The 12,254-nt window shown below is 37.8% G+C and overlaps 1 protein-coding gene across 4 annotated transcripts in view; it reads left to right on the forward strand.

Moving 5' to 3' along the window:
- Positions 1–12,254, forward strand: part of ARID5B (AT-rich interaction domain 5B) — a 192,812-nt gene that overhangs the window by 24,846 nt on the left and 155,712 nt on the right. For all 4 annotated transcript variants that reach the window (XM_055590255.1, XM_055590242.1, XM_055590248.1 and 1 more), the window contains one exon: positions 8,632–8,857. In XM_055590255.1, the coding sequence (XP_055446230.1) occupies positions 8,632–8,857 (226 nt within the window). The remainder of the gene's footprint in view (positions 1–8,631; positions 8,858–12,254) is intronic.

Consider the following 12,254-nt stretch of genomic DNA (forward strand, 5'->3'; position numbering starts at 1 on the left):
ATCTTTTTTCCCCCTCTAAAACACCACCAGATGAAAGGAAGAGATATGAAGTCTTAAATAGAAAAGAGTGTGTAGGGAGCCTCTCTCGATTAGCACTGCTCCCTTCTTTCTGCCCTGAGGGCCCGCCTGTGTGGCCCCATTAACAGAGTTCCTGGACCCCGCTTCTATGAAGGTTCCCCATAGAAGAGCGAGGGATGGAGGAGAGTGAAGGCAGGTGTTTGTCCTGTTCTTTCCTGTGAGGTTCCCACGGACTGTCGGTGTCCCACTGAGAAACAGTCAAAGCCACTGGTAGAAGGTTTGCTGCTCCTGTAACCATTCCCTCCACCTTTGACAGTTGCCCCAGGAATGGTGACAGGTGAGCTGCTATAAGCCCACTTTCCTGGACTATCGCTGTCCTAGGGTGCTTTTACACCCACCAACATCTTTCTTATTAGTCTCTTTGTGATTATCGTTATTCAAATATTCCATCTTTTTCCTGTTGGGATCCTGACTGATACAAGGATAGTCCTTGAAATCTAGCATATTTAGTTTCTTGAAATATACACTACTTTGTCTTCCTTGTTCCTGTTTCACTATTGATCAGTGAAAACTTCGTATTGTTGACCCCCATTACCATTCTCTTTTGCTGGATATTCTTGGATCTCTGATTGACACCCACGTGCCTGCCGAGTGACACCTTTAACTCTTTGCATAGATAGCCTATTAGCAGGACACACAGATGTGTTACAGGGACAGTGGGGGGGCAGAAGTGTAGGGTCTTGAATGGCAGGTATCTGAGGGAGGCTTGGATATAAAGGAGTGAGTGGCCAGTGTAACCAGGCTCAGTGGGGCGCTTTCTTTTCCTTGGTTGAGTCCGCTGGTGAGCACCATGGACATACATGCCTGCTCCAGTGCTTGGGGCATCGCTAACTTTGAAAAGTTTGTCTTCAGTTTTAGTTTCTGTCTTGATGAAAAACTCCCCCTCTTGGGACTTCCCTGGCAATTCAGTGGGACTTCGCTTCCAGTATGGGGGGTGGTGCCAGTTTGATCCCTCGTGGGGGAGTTAAGATCCCACATGCTCGAGGCCAAAAAAACCCCCAAACATAAAATAGAAGCAATTCTGTAACATTCAATAAAGACTTTAAACTGGTCTATATTAAATTTTTTTTTCAAATTACCCACTCTTGTGGAACCAAGTAGACTGTTGTTTTGGTTTCACAATTTTTTTTTTAGCTAACATCACCTATTAATGTGTTTTGTGTTCCTGACATCTATCACATTTCAACTGCTCTACAAAGAACATTTTAAAAACACAGGATGTTTGAGGATGATTAAGGTGAATAAGCCATGTTTTCCTATTCTCGTTTAACCCTCCTCCTCCCTGCCAACCCCCACAGAATACACTAATGTGTTTATTGTCCTTTGGGCTCTATTAACATAGCTGAATATGGCTTTCCTCAGCAAAGGTCTGTTATTGGGTACCACGTGGTGCCATAGGGAAGGTTCTGTTCACATCTTCTCTCCTGAGGAATGATATGTTAGTAAAAAATATATATATATTTTTATATATATAGGCTTAGCTGTGCTAACAGAGGCCCAGAATTAAAGTTGTTTAAATAACCTGGGAGTTCAGAATCTCGCATGTCACAGCCTGTGGGTAAGTGGTTCAGGCTTAACGTGGTGACTCTGTTCCATGAAATCTTTGAGACTTGACTGCTTTTATCTTTTTTCTCCCCAGAGATTTGCTTCCATTTGTATGATCCAAAGGCATATCCATCCCCTTTGAGGGCCTGATCCAGAAGTTGTGCACATTACTGATACTCACATCCGATTGGTCAAAACTTGGTCAGGTGGCTGCATCTGGCTGTAAGGGAAGCAGGGAAATGATGTCTTTATTCTGTGCCCAGCAAATCAGCAATCTCTTATTAAAGAAGAAAGGAAGAATAGATACAGGCAAACAGTTAATCACAGTGGGGAATATTAAATTCTTGTGTCAACTAAGCTCTTTTCTTACATATAAGCCAAGTGGTGCAGTTCCGCTGAACTTGAGTTGACTCTTGAGACATCTAAGCTGAGGACTGAACAAAGGACTGGAGTCTGGATGAAGGTTTAAACCAGCTAGTTGGAACCAAACTATAGAGTGTAGTCATGGGCTTAGAGATTAACATTGGAATCTCCATGGAGAATGATTTCTTCAGGGAGTGATATGCAAAGAAAGAAGACTGGACCCAGAAGGAACCTAAGGATATGTGCTTTCCTACATTTTCCCCGTAGGGAAGTAGAATGAGGGAGGAGAGAAATTGAATAGTTGTTGGGTAGGTGTTCTTCATGGGTCCATTGAGTATCTGCACATCATGTGAGCAGAACTGACTGCCTTTGTTCCAACTGTCTTTTCAAGGAAGTTTATGTCGTGAACAGCCTTGGAAGATGGAGCTTGTGTCTTCCTCCAAAACAAAGGGCAGACATACTTATTGCTCAGTATTAAAAGATTTGGGTTCCCTATGCTTGGGGTTCCTCTCCTGAAATGCACCCCACTCTTAGGTATATGTCTCATCTAGGCCTCTTTGAATCCCCTTTTGGGAGCTGGGTATCAAACATCCAACACAGATGGTGATACTTTGACGGAAGCTATTGCTGTGAACTGTAAATCATCCTTTGTCTCTGCTTACAGTCTCTGTCTTCTATAAGCATCCATGAAACTGACAGATTAATTTATAAAGTTTGAAGTAGAATAAAATCTCAGATTCTTCACAGTTATTAACGAGGGAGAATTTTAAGACAAAGCTACACTTGTTATTAAATTGTTATTTTTAAAATTAATTTATTTTAATTGGAGGATAATTTACAATATTGTGGTTTTTGCCATACATTGACATGAATCAGCCATGGGTGTACATGTGTCCCCCATCCTGAACCCCCCTCCCACCTCCCTCCCATCCCTCAGGGTTGTCCCAGTGCACCAGCTTTGATTGCCCTGTTTCATGCATCAAACTTGTACTGGTCATCTATTTCACATATGGTAGTATATATGTTTCAATGCTATTCTCTCAAATCATCCCACCCTCACCTTCTCCCACAGAGTCCAAAAGTCTGTTCTTTACATCTGTGTCTCTTTTGCTGTCTTGCGTACAGGGTCGTCGTTACCGTCCTTCTAAATTCCATATATATTTGTTAATATACTGTATTGGTGTTTTTCTTTCTGACTTCACTTTGTATAATAGGCTCCAGTTTCATCCACCTCATTAGAACTGACTAAAATGCATTCTTTTTAATAGTTGAGTAATATTCCATTGTGTATAAAAGTTGTGAATAGCCTTGGTTAATGATATAGTGGTTTTGAAAGATTTTGAACTCAAGACCCTTTATGCTCAGATTATTTAGGACCACAGAGGTGCTTTGGTTTATGTGGATTATATCTATTGGTATTAGAAATTAAAACTTAAAATAATTTTAAATGCTCAATTTGTTTAAAAATAAAAGTAATGTGACATTTATATGCAAAAACTGATTGTCAAGCTGACTCAGACTTGACAAAAAATTAAATCAACATGGATTATATTTGTAAATGTAAAACTATTAAGCTTTGGGAAGAAGACAAAGGAGAAATTCTTCATGACCAGAACTCAGGCAAAGAATTCATAGGTATAAAAGTAAAACTACAATCCATAAAATTAAAAAATGCTCAATTGGACTTGATCAAAGTGTAAAACTTTTGTTAAACACACTGATAAAGAATGAAAAGACTAGCTACAGAATAGGAGAAAATATTTTCAAACCCTAGGTCTAATAAAAGACATATCACGAGGGTACAAGAACTCTCAAAACTCAACAATATGGAAATAAACAACCCAATGTTTAAAAATGGGCAAAAGACTTAAATACACACTTCACCAGAAAGGATATACGGATGGCAAATTAGCACCTGAAAAGATGTTCAACATCATGAGCCATTAGGGAAATGAAAATTAAAAACATGATGAGAAACCTCTACATACATATTAAAATGGCAATAATAAGTTAATTAACAGTCATAGTATCAAGTGCTGGTAAGGACAGGGGACAACTGGAACGCTCATACATTGTTTGTGGGAATGCAAAATGGTACAGCCACTCTGGAAAACAGTGGGGCAGCTTCTGCAAAATGAAATATATACTTACTATATGACTCAACAGTCCCTCTCCTAGGTATTTATTCAAGAGAACTGAAAATGCATGTTCACACGAAAACTTGTACATGAATATTTATAGCAACTCTATTTGTAATCACCAAAGTTGGAAACAACCCAGTGTTCCTCAATGGAACACATCCATACCACGGGGTACTATTCAGCAGAAAAAAAGGAACAAGCTGTTGATACAGGCAGCAGCCTGGTGGCTCTCAAAGGCATTATGCTGAGTGAAATATAAGCAGTCTTAAAAGATTTCACACTGTATGATTTAATTTATATGACATTTTGCAGAAGAGAAAACCATACCAGGCAAGATCAGTAGTTGCCATGTGTACAAAGAACTGTACACCAAAAAAGGAAGTTTTACTGTAAGTTAATTTTAAAAATGAAAATGGCAATATAAACCCATTATGTAAATGTAACACATTTTTATGAAAATTAACCATATTTTCAAAAACAAAAAAATAGTATAAACAGTGGCATTGTTTTACATTTTTGTAAATTTCTTTACCATTGAGCTTAACAGAGACAGCTGTATTCTGATATCTCCTTCTGTATTCACTCTTTTGCCATACCATCTGTCATATAGTCACTGGAAAACCCCAATAGACACTTGAAAGAGAATAAGAGTGAAAAAAGCAAATAATTTCTTAGTATTATTATGATCATTGTTTTGACTCTATGGACCACCTGAAATAGTCTTGGGGATTCCCCAGGGCTCCTGGACCATACTTTGAGAACCACTGATATATAATATACCATCGCAAATTTTATTTTCATAGCATCAAGACTTTTTTTTGCCATACCCATATCTCCTATGTTTATTTAATGCTTTTGTTCAAACTAACCCATTTTTAAAAACAAATTTTTTTTTAAAAGAAACTTTCTGTATCTCCTATAAATGGGAAGCCAGTACCACTTCCCCATAAGTGGAAAGTTACTACAAGAATAAATATGCAGTGAGTAAGTTATATTGAATTTTAAAAGATTTATCCATGAACCATCTAAACTCATCTCTGTGTGGTACTATTTGGAAAACACTAATTTAGAGAAACAAGGATAATGAGGTGACATACCACTTCATTTATGTTGACAGATTTAATCCTCACCATTAGCATCAGAGATAGACAGTATTACTAAACTTAAAAAAAAAAAAGTGTGTTTAAAAAATGGAAGCACAAGAAAGTTAAAGTTGCCTAGTGTTCCACAGGGAGTAAATTACAGGGCAGGGATTTGAACCCAGGCAGTCTGGCTCCAGAGTCCAGGATGAATGCTGTGTTGGCAGATAGGAAACTTGGATTCTTGTCCAACTTCCACCTGAAGTTGTCAGTAGGACGTGTCCCTGAGTCTTATTGTTCTCACCATTGCCGTGAAGGAGGTGGGATGAATTAGGGCATGGAAGTTTAAATGATGGGTGCCTGTCCAAGGGGCCGGGCAGGTACGGGAATGGTGGGCTGAATGTGAGGTGACAGGGAGTGGTGGGGGGTCAGTGGCAAACTAGAGGGCTTGCCTTCCATCTAAAGAAAGCAACCCTACTCAGTTTCAACTTTCCCGTCTTGAGAGGGGTTTTCTGGGTTATTTTTTTTTTTTTTCAGATATCACTTTATTTTATAAGAGGAATTAGAAGTCTGGAGACTTTGTGTAAAATTTCTCAATTTGTACAACACTTGGAGAGGCCAGCCACACACATGAGCTGGCTGATATATGACCAGATGATCTCCTTTGACTTAGAGGAATCTGTGATTGAGTATGCTGTTACTACACAGTTGGAGAAACAAAATCCAAATGACAGAAATAGGCAGCTTAAAACAATGATGAACTTAGAAAGCGTCCCAACTCAGTCTATATAAATATTGATTCAGCTCTGGGTTCAAAGAACTAAGGCACGTTAATAGAATAATAGTGTATTTCTTTATGTTCCTGTTGTGTTGAGAGTAAGTCAGCAATACTTATCTAGTGCTAATTTTTGGTTTGCAGAGAGCTAATGTAATCATTAGATGAGCTTATTGAAATTCTTTTTTTAGATATAGAGACTTGCCCAAGAATGGTATTAGGAACTTTAGTCAGCACCGGCTCAGAATAGTAAAGACGAACATGTGATTTATGCCATTGTGTATACAAAGTAATGTTTCCTGAGACATTTTCTATATATATGTTGGCTATTTTGCTCTTTCGGGTTGTTTAGTTTTCTTCCCCCTCCTCCGCTTATCAGATTTCCTTCTAAATCCTGGCATTTGAAATGTTGTAGGGCTAGTTTCTCTGAATCCACAGTGAGACATACTAGTGGTTTCACAATTAATCCAAACTTGGGTTTACAGCTAATATGTGTTTATTTGAATTCCTGCATTTATTTTTATGTATTGTGTATATTCATAGTACTCAAAGTCTGTTTCAGGGAGAAAGAGGAAGGAGGACTAAATCTATAGACTGGATCTTGAAAGATGGGTTTATTCATCAATGACATCATAAGGATTGTATTTTCTCTTGGTTAATAAACGATTTGTTTGGCGGGCGTTGGAAGCCAGCCAGAGCTAGTCATGCCATTTCTTGGAAAAGATCTGAAGCAACTGGTAATTGAAATGATAATCATTTGATCATAGTTAGAGCTATTTGAAAATAACACTCATCTCCAGACTTGTCTCTTCTAGGGAACCATATTTGGTAAAATTGTTGCCAAATTCCATTTTTGCTAATGTTGAGACTTATATACCATGATACTTAATTATTTTCCAGTATATTCTAAACTTGATTTCTGGTTTGCCCTTTCCAGAAGCTGTTCCCATATGCTTTGAAACAATACCCAGCCTGAATTTTTATTCTGGCATTTAATAATCACCATGTAATAGCTATAAAATGCGTGACAACTACAGATCTTTTATTTCAAGAGGATGGTGTAGTGAGTCTGAGTGAAATCATCCATTGAAATGGTACTTTGTAATATGCCCCATTGTTTATAAAGTATTGACTTTTTTTTTTTCTTGAGCAGAAGATACAAACAGTTCCCGCTTTGTCTCCCATTTAGTGGAAGTTCATATTTAATCATGATAAGGGAAAGGATTCCATTACGAAAGTTTTACTTTTCATTTTTGATTGAGATTTGTTATTTTGCTGCTACCTAACAAACTCTTCTCAGAGGCAGCTTGGAACTGGATGAGGAAAAGTGAAATTTTAGATCCTACCTTAAAACATTTTAAAAAGACTAAATGTTTTCAAATCCAGGGCTTTTAACTGTATGAAGCTTATCTTAATAAACCCTCTTTTGTTTGCTTTGGAGTAGTGTGTACAGTGTGTGTGTGTGTGTGTGTGTGTGTGTGTGTGTGTGTGTGTAGGTGGGAGAGAAGAAGGAAAGAGTCATGTTTTATAGAAAAATTAGCCAAAAATCACTTGTGAATTCCCTTTGTTTAATAGCTCAGAGACATCTTCCTGTTGTTGTTTGTCAAAAATATTTCTAAGATTTTGTAAGCTTAGGGGTTTTCACAGCTCAGCTTTCTTCAGAAACGTGAAGTAAAAGAAATGAAAGAAGTCAGTTCAAGTTGAAATGTCAAATGCTTCAAATAATCTAAGTTTAAACCCAGGGAGATGATCTTCTTAAGCCTTTTCAAAGTATCTTTGGAAAGGAGAGGCCCTCCTTTGCTCCATGAATGGATATCTATTAAATATCTTGTTGGATTAATTCTGAGTCAGAAAAGTTGGTTGTTTCCTGGAAACAATTAAAGATGCTTAAAATTCAAATTTATGATCCATAGGAGAAACTTAAGTTTCAACTACTTTTCTTAGATTCAAAGGCTTTCTCCTCACCCACCCTCTTGCTTCTTACCCCATATGTATTAAGAGAAAAAATCAGTTCATTTCTCAACTTACAAAGTTTTTAAGAAACATGAGAATGTGTAAGTTTCTTTCAGTGGGAAGCACATAACATTTATGAAGTATTTCTTCTGGGATTACATCACAGTTTTATTTAATTTTAGGACAAAAGTTAAATTCAATATTTGTGTATAAGCCAAGGGAAAATGTACCATAAACATAGGAATTTGGGGGTGAGTCAGAGTTCCAAGAATCCCAGATTTACTTAGACCATTTATATAAAGACAGGCTAACCATTAGTCATCTATTTCTTGCTTTTTTACTTTTGTAATTAATGGCACCTAAAAATTAGCTTTCACCCAAGCGGTCAAAAAGGGAGACTGAGCTTTGGCAACTAGCATTAAAGATAGCTATTAGAATTACTGCCCAATTTTTGGACGTATTCTAAGCACCTAACAAAAAATCCTATAAATTACTCCTCAGCTAGACCACAAGCCGTGAAAAACCTTTGAAATGAAGGGAGTTATTGAAGGTCCTCTGTCACCAAAAAAAAAAAAAAACACATTGTCTTCTCGCATTAAACCACTCAAATGGTGTTTCAGATGGGCTTTATTGAAAAATGTATTATTTTACTTCAGAACCACCAATAACGTTGTTCTCTCCCAACTACCTCTTGTAGGATGAAGTCATTGCTGTTTCCGAAAAGGTGATCGTGAAGCTTGAAGACCTGGTCAAGTGGGTACATTCTGATTTCTCCAAGTGGAGATGTGGTCTCCAAGCTGGGTCAGTGAAAACGGAGTCCCTGGGAAGGAATGGACAGAAGGAAGCTCTGCTGAAGTACCGGCAGTCAACCTTAAACAGTGGACTCAACTTCAAAGACGTTCTCAAGGAAAAGGCTGACCTTGGTAATTATCGTTTGTACTTCTAAATCTAACCTCTGGGCATGTACAGTAACCACTTCTTTTATTGTAGGTTTTGCTGGAAACACTGTCATTCATATCTGTGTGTGTGTGTGTGTGTGTACATGTATGCTGCTAAGTCGCTTCAGTCGTGTCCGACTCTGTGCGACCCCATAGATGGCAGCCCACCAGGCTCCTCTGTCCCTGGGATTCTCCAGGCAAGAACACTGGAGTGGGTTGCCATTTCCTTCTCTCGTGTACATATATATATATATATATATATATATATATATATATGTAATTTCTTTAATCTCAAAGGGACCTGGGAATATTTATGGATAGATGACTGGGTGTGTAAGAAATGGATGTTACCTGTTGGGTCACAAGACCTTCTATGTGTGGAGCCCTGTGCTAGAAAATGGATAATATAACACGTGGCATTTAGCAACTTTCAGTAGCTTCCCTCATAGCTTGTTGGTAAAGAATCCTCCTGCAATGCAGGAGACCACAATTGGATTCCTGGGTCAGGAAGATCCACTGAAGAAGGGATAGGCTACCCACTCCAGTATTCTTAGGTTTCCCTTGTGGCTCAGCTGGTAAAGAACGTGCCTGCAATGCAGGAGACCTGGGTTCGACCCCTGGGTTGGGAAGATCCCCTGGAGAAAGGCAAGGCTACCCACTCCAGTATTCTGGCCTGGAGAATTCCATGGACTATACAGTCCATGGGGTCCTGAAGAGTCAGACACGACTGAGCGACTTTCACTTTCACTTTCAGTTGCTATCAAGGCGTTAAGTCTTAATTGAGGGACCTAAAATTGAATGAGTGGAGAGTTATAGTATTTGTTCTGAGTAGATAATATGACATTTATTAGGACTGTGTCAGGAAAGCAAAACGAGGAAGACAGATGAATTACTTAACGTGGATCAAGGATCCTTGATCCTCAGAGCAGAGGATCCTTTGCTGGTTGGCAACTCCTGGCCTAGGTCCCCCAAGAGTTTTTAGTGTTCAGTGGTCACCATTAACTATATGGTTTTTTCTTTCCTTCCTTCCCCTATTCCACTACAGCTTTAAAAGAGAAATTGGGATTTAGAGTTGTTATTCTGTTTAGTGTTTGAATCCTGACTCTGTTGCTTCCTTAGCTGTGTGGGCTTGGGCAAATTAACCCCCACGCCTGGAAAATGTGGACACTTTTCAGGGTCATTGGGAGATGTAACACCCAGTGATAGGTGTATATTGGTGTATGGAAGGGGCTCTATAATTAAGTCTGTTGCTTTTTCTTAACACTGTCTTCTCCAATGAATTTTTTGTGTCCTTTCCTATTTTTTTTTTTTTCCTCTTTTGTGTCTCCCGGGTGGCATTCACTGACTTACTTTCCTAGCATTGCTCAAGACCAATGTTGTTGACCTCTGATTTAGACCAGTTATTTCCTCTTTAGGCAAAGAGGAACTTCACTTTTAACATATTAAGGCATCTTTTTCTTTCATTCTAGCACAGTGCTGATTTTCATAGCCCTATTTTATGCGTTAATGTGAAAACTTCCTGTTTTTTCTTTTAACCTAGATTTTAACTACTACAACAAACTTAAGACTATTTTAATTGGCATAATGAGACTGAATAACACCTATAACTGACTTGTCTTTTGTGTGATTCTGGTTTGTGATGAGCTATGCTGTATTTTGGGAATAGCATTAATATTTTCTTGCAGTTTGAGTTTAATAATCAACAGTTTCTTGGCATGTTTTGTTAGATGTCAGACAATAATATTTTGGTCATGGTGGCCTGGTTGTCATGTGCACATTTAGGGAAAATTATTAATCTAGTGGTTTTTATTTTAAAACCAAAGAATTCCCCCCCCCCTTTTTTTTTTACTGATTTTCTTATATAGGCTGTTACAATTTTGTGAACACATGTGACTAGCCTTCTGACATGTGGTAATGCTGAATAATACAGCTGTTGTGTTACTTGCCTAATATATGATCTAAGCTGTATTGCTATTGTCTTATGTTTTTCTTAACATTAAAACCTTTCTTTTGTTTGTTTGTGTTTTTTTTTTAAATTATGAAATATACTGTTACTAATAAAAAACTAAACAGGAAACCCACGGGGGACGAAAGGATGTGTAGATGGTTAAGCTTGATGTCACGCATATAAACAAGAGTATTTATAGCAGGGCTGTTTTTGTATTTAAAATTGATAGTTTATTAATGAATGAAAAGAAACCCAACTTCTTAATTTCATCAGGACATTTAGAGGTTTTGATCTTCCTGAACTCTAAAAATGTCCATAATGTAACTTTTTAATAATTGATTCCAGAAGAAATTGGTTTATAATGCATATTCAAAGTACTTAGTGGTTTTTAAATCTTGTTCGTTAGACTTACTTAGAGAAATTTTTTAAATAATACTGATTGCTGAGGCCAGTTTTCCCAGATTCTTCATTCAGTAAGATTGAGGCAAGGCCAAGGAATGTGACCTGATAAAAGGATCTCTAGATGACTGATTTTTTTTTTTGGGTGGTGGGTGGGGGGTGGTCTCATTTGGGAAACAGCTCTATGATTAGTGCAGAGGAAAGGAAAATAAGCAACAGGAGATTTGACTGGGAAAGCTCTCTGAAGAATAAGGAACACTGTGTATTTTTCTCTCTTTTTTTAATGTAAAATACCTCTTTAAGGATAGAATTTGGGGCCTTGAAATTCTACTTAGTTGGTATGAACTGTGGGGAATTTGAGACAAATAGCTTTTGTAATTGGAATGCACACTGTGTTGTAATAATGTGGAAAGAGAAACAAAAACTTTCCTTAATGTAATGAGTTTTCATTATCTGCTTGATCTAAGGGTTGCGAGTTTACATTGTGAGGATTTATATTGGGGAGATTGGGGGTGTCCTTTGCTGTGTACATTCCTGTCCCAACAACTTTCTCTTCAACCTCTTCCTTTCTCTGTCTGTAACATCAAAATATTTGTTGTCTGCACTTTTCTTTCTACCCAGTGGTTTTCTTATCTCCCTTTCTCTTGGCCACACTGAAACCACTTCCAATACCACATTGTTGATGGAAGTTCACACACTTATTAGGTTTTTCCTTCTGTAGAACCCTTCCAGCTCCTCATTGTTCTTACCAGAGAAAGAAGATGAACTCTGAGATTACTTAAGACCCCCTCCCTCTTTTTTTTCCTAGCAGAAGTAAGGAAAGAATAGACTGATCTCACCTTTCCGTGGATAAAGTAAAACTCCAATATGTTATTTTTCTGACTGAATTATTTTGCCATGTTAAAATATCAATAATAACAAAATAATTTAGTTGACTCTTAAAGAAGGGATTCTACCATATAAAAGCTAATTATAGAACTCTTCTTGTTCAGTGTTTAGTTAGAATAAGTTCCCTTTAATCCCAGTTTGTCACTT

This window comes from Bubalus kerabau, chromosome 1, assembly GCF_029407905.1.
Source record: "Bubalus kerabau isolate K-KA32 ecotype Philippines breed swamp buffalo chromosome 1, PCC_UOA_SB_1v2, whole genome shotgun sequence".
NCBI lineage: Eukaryota > Metazoa > Chordata > Mammalia > Artiodactyla > Bovidae > Bubalus > Bubalus kerabau.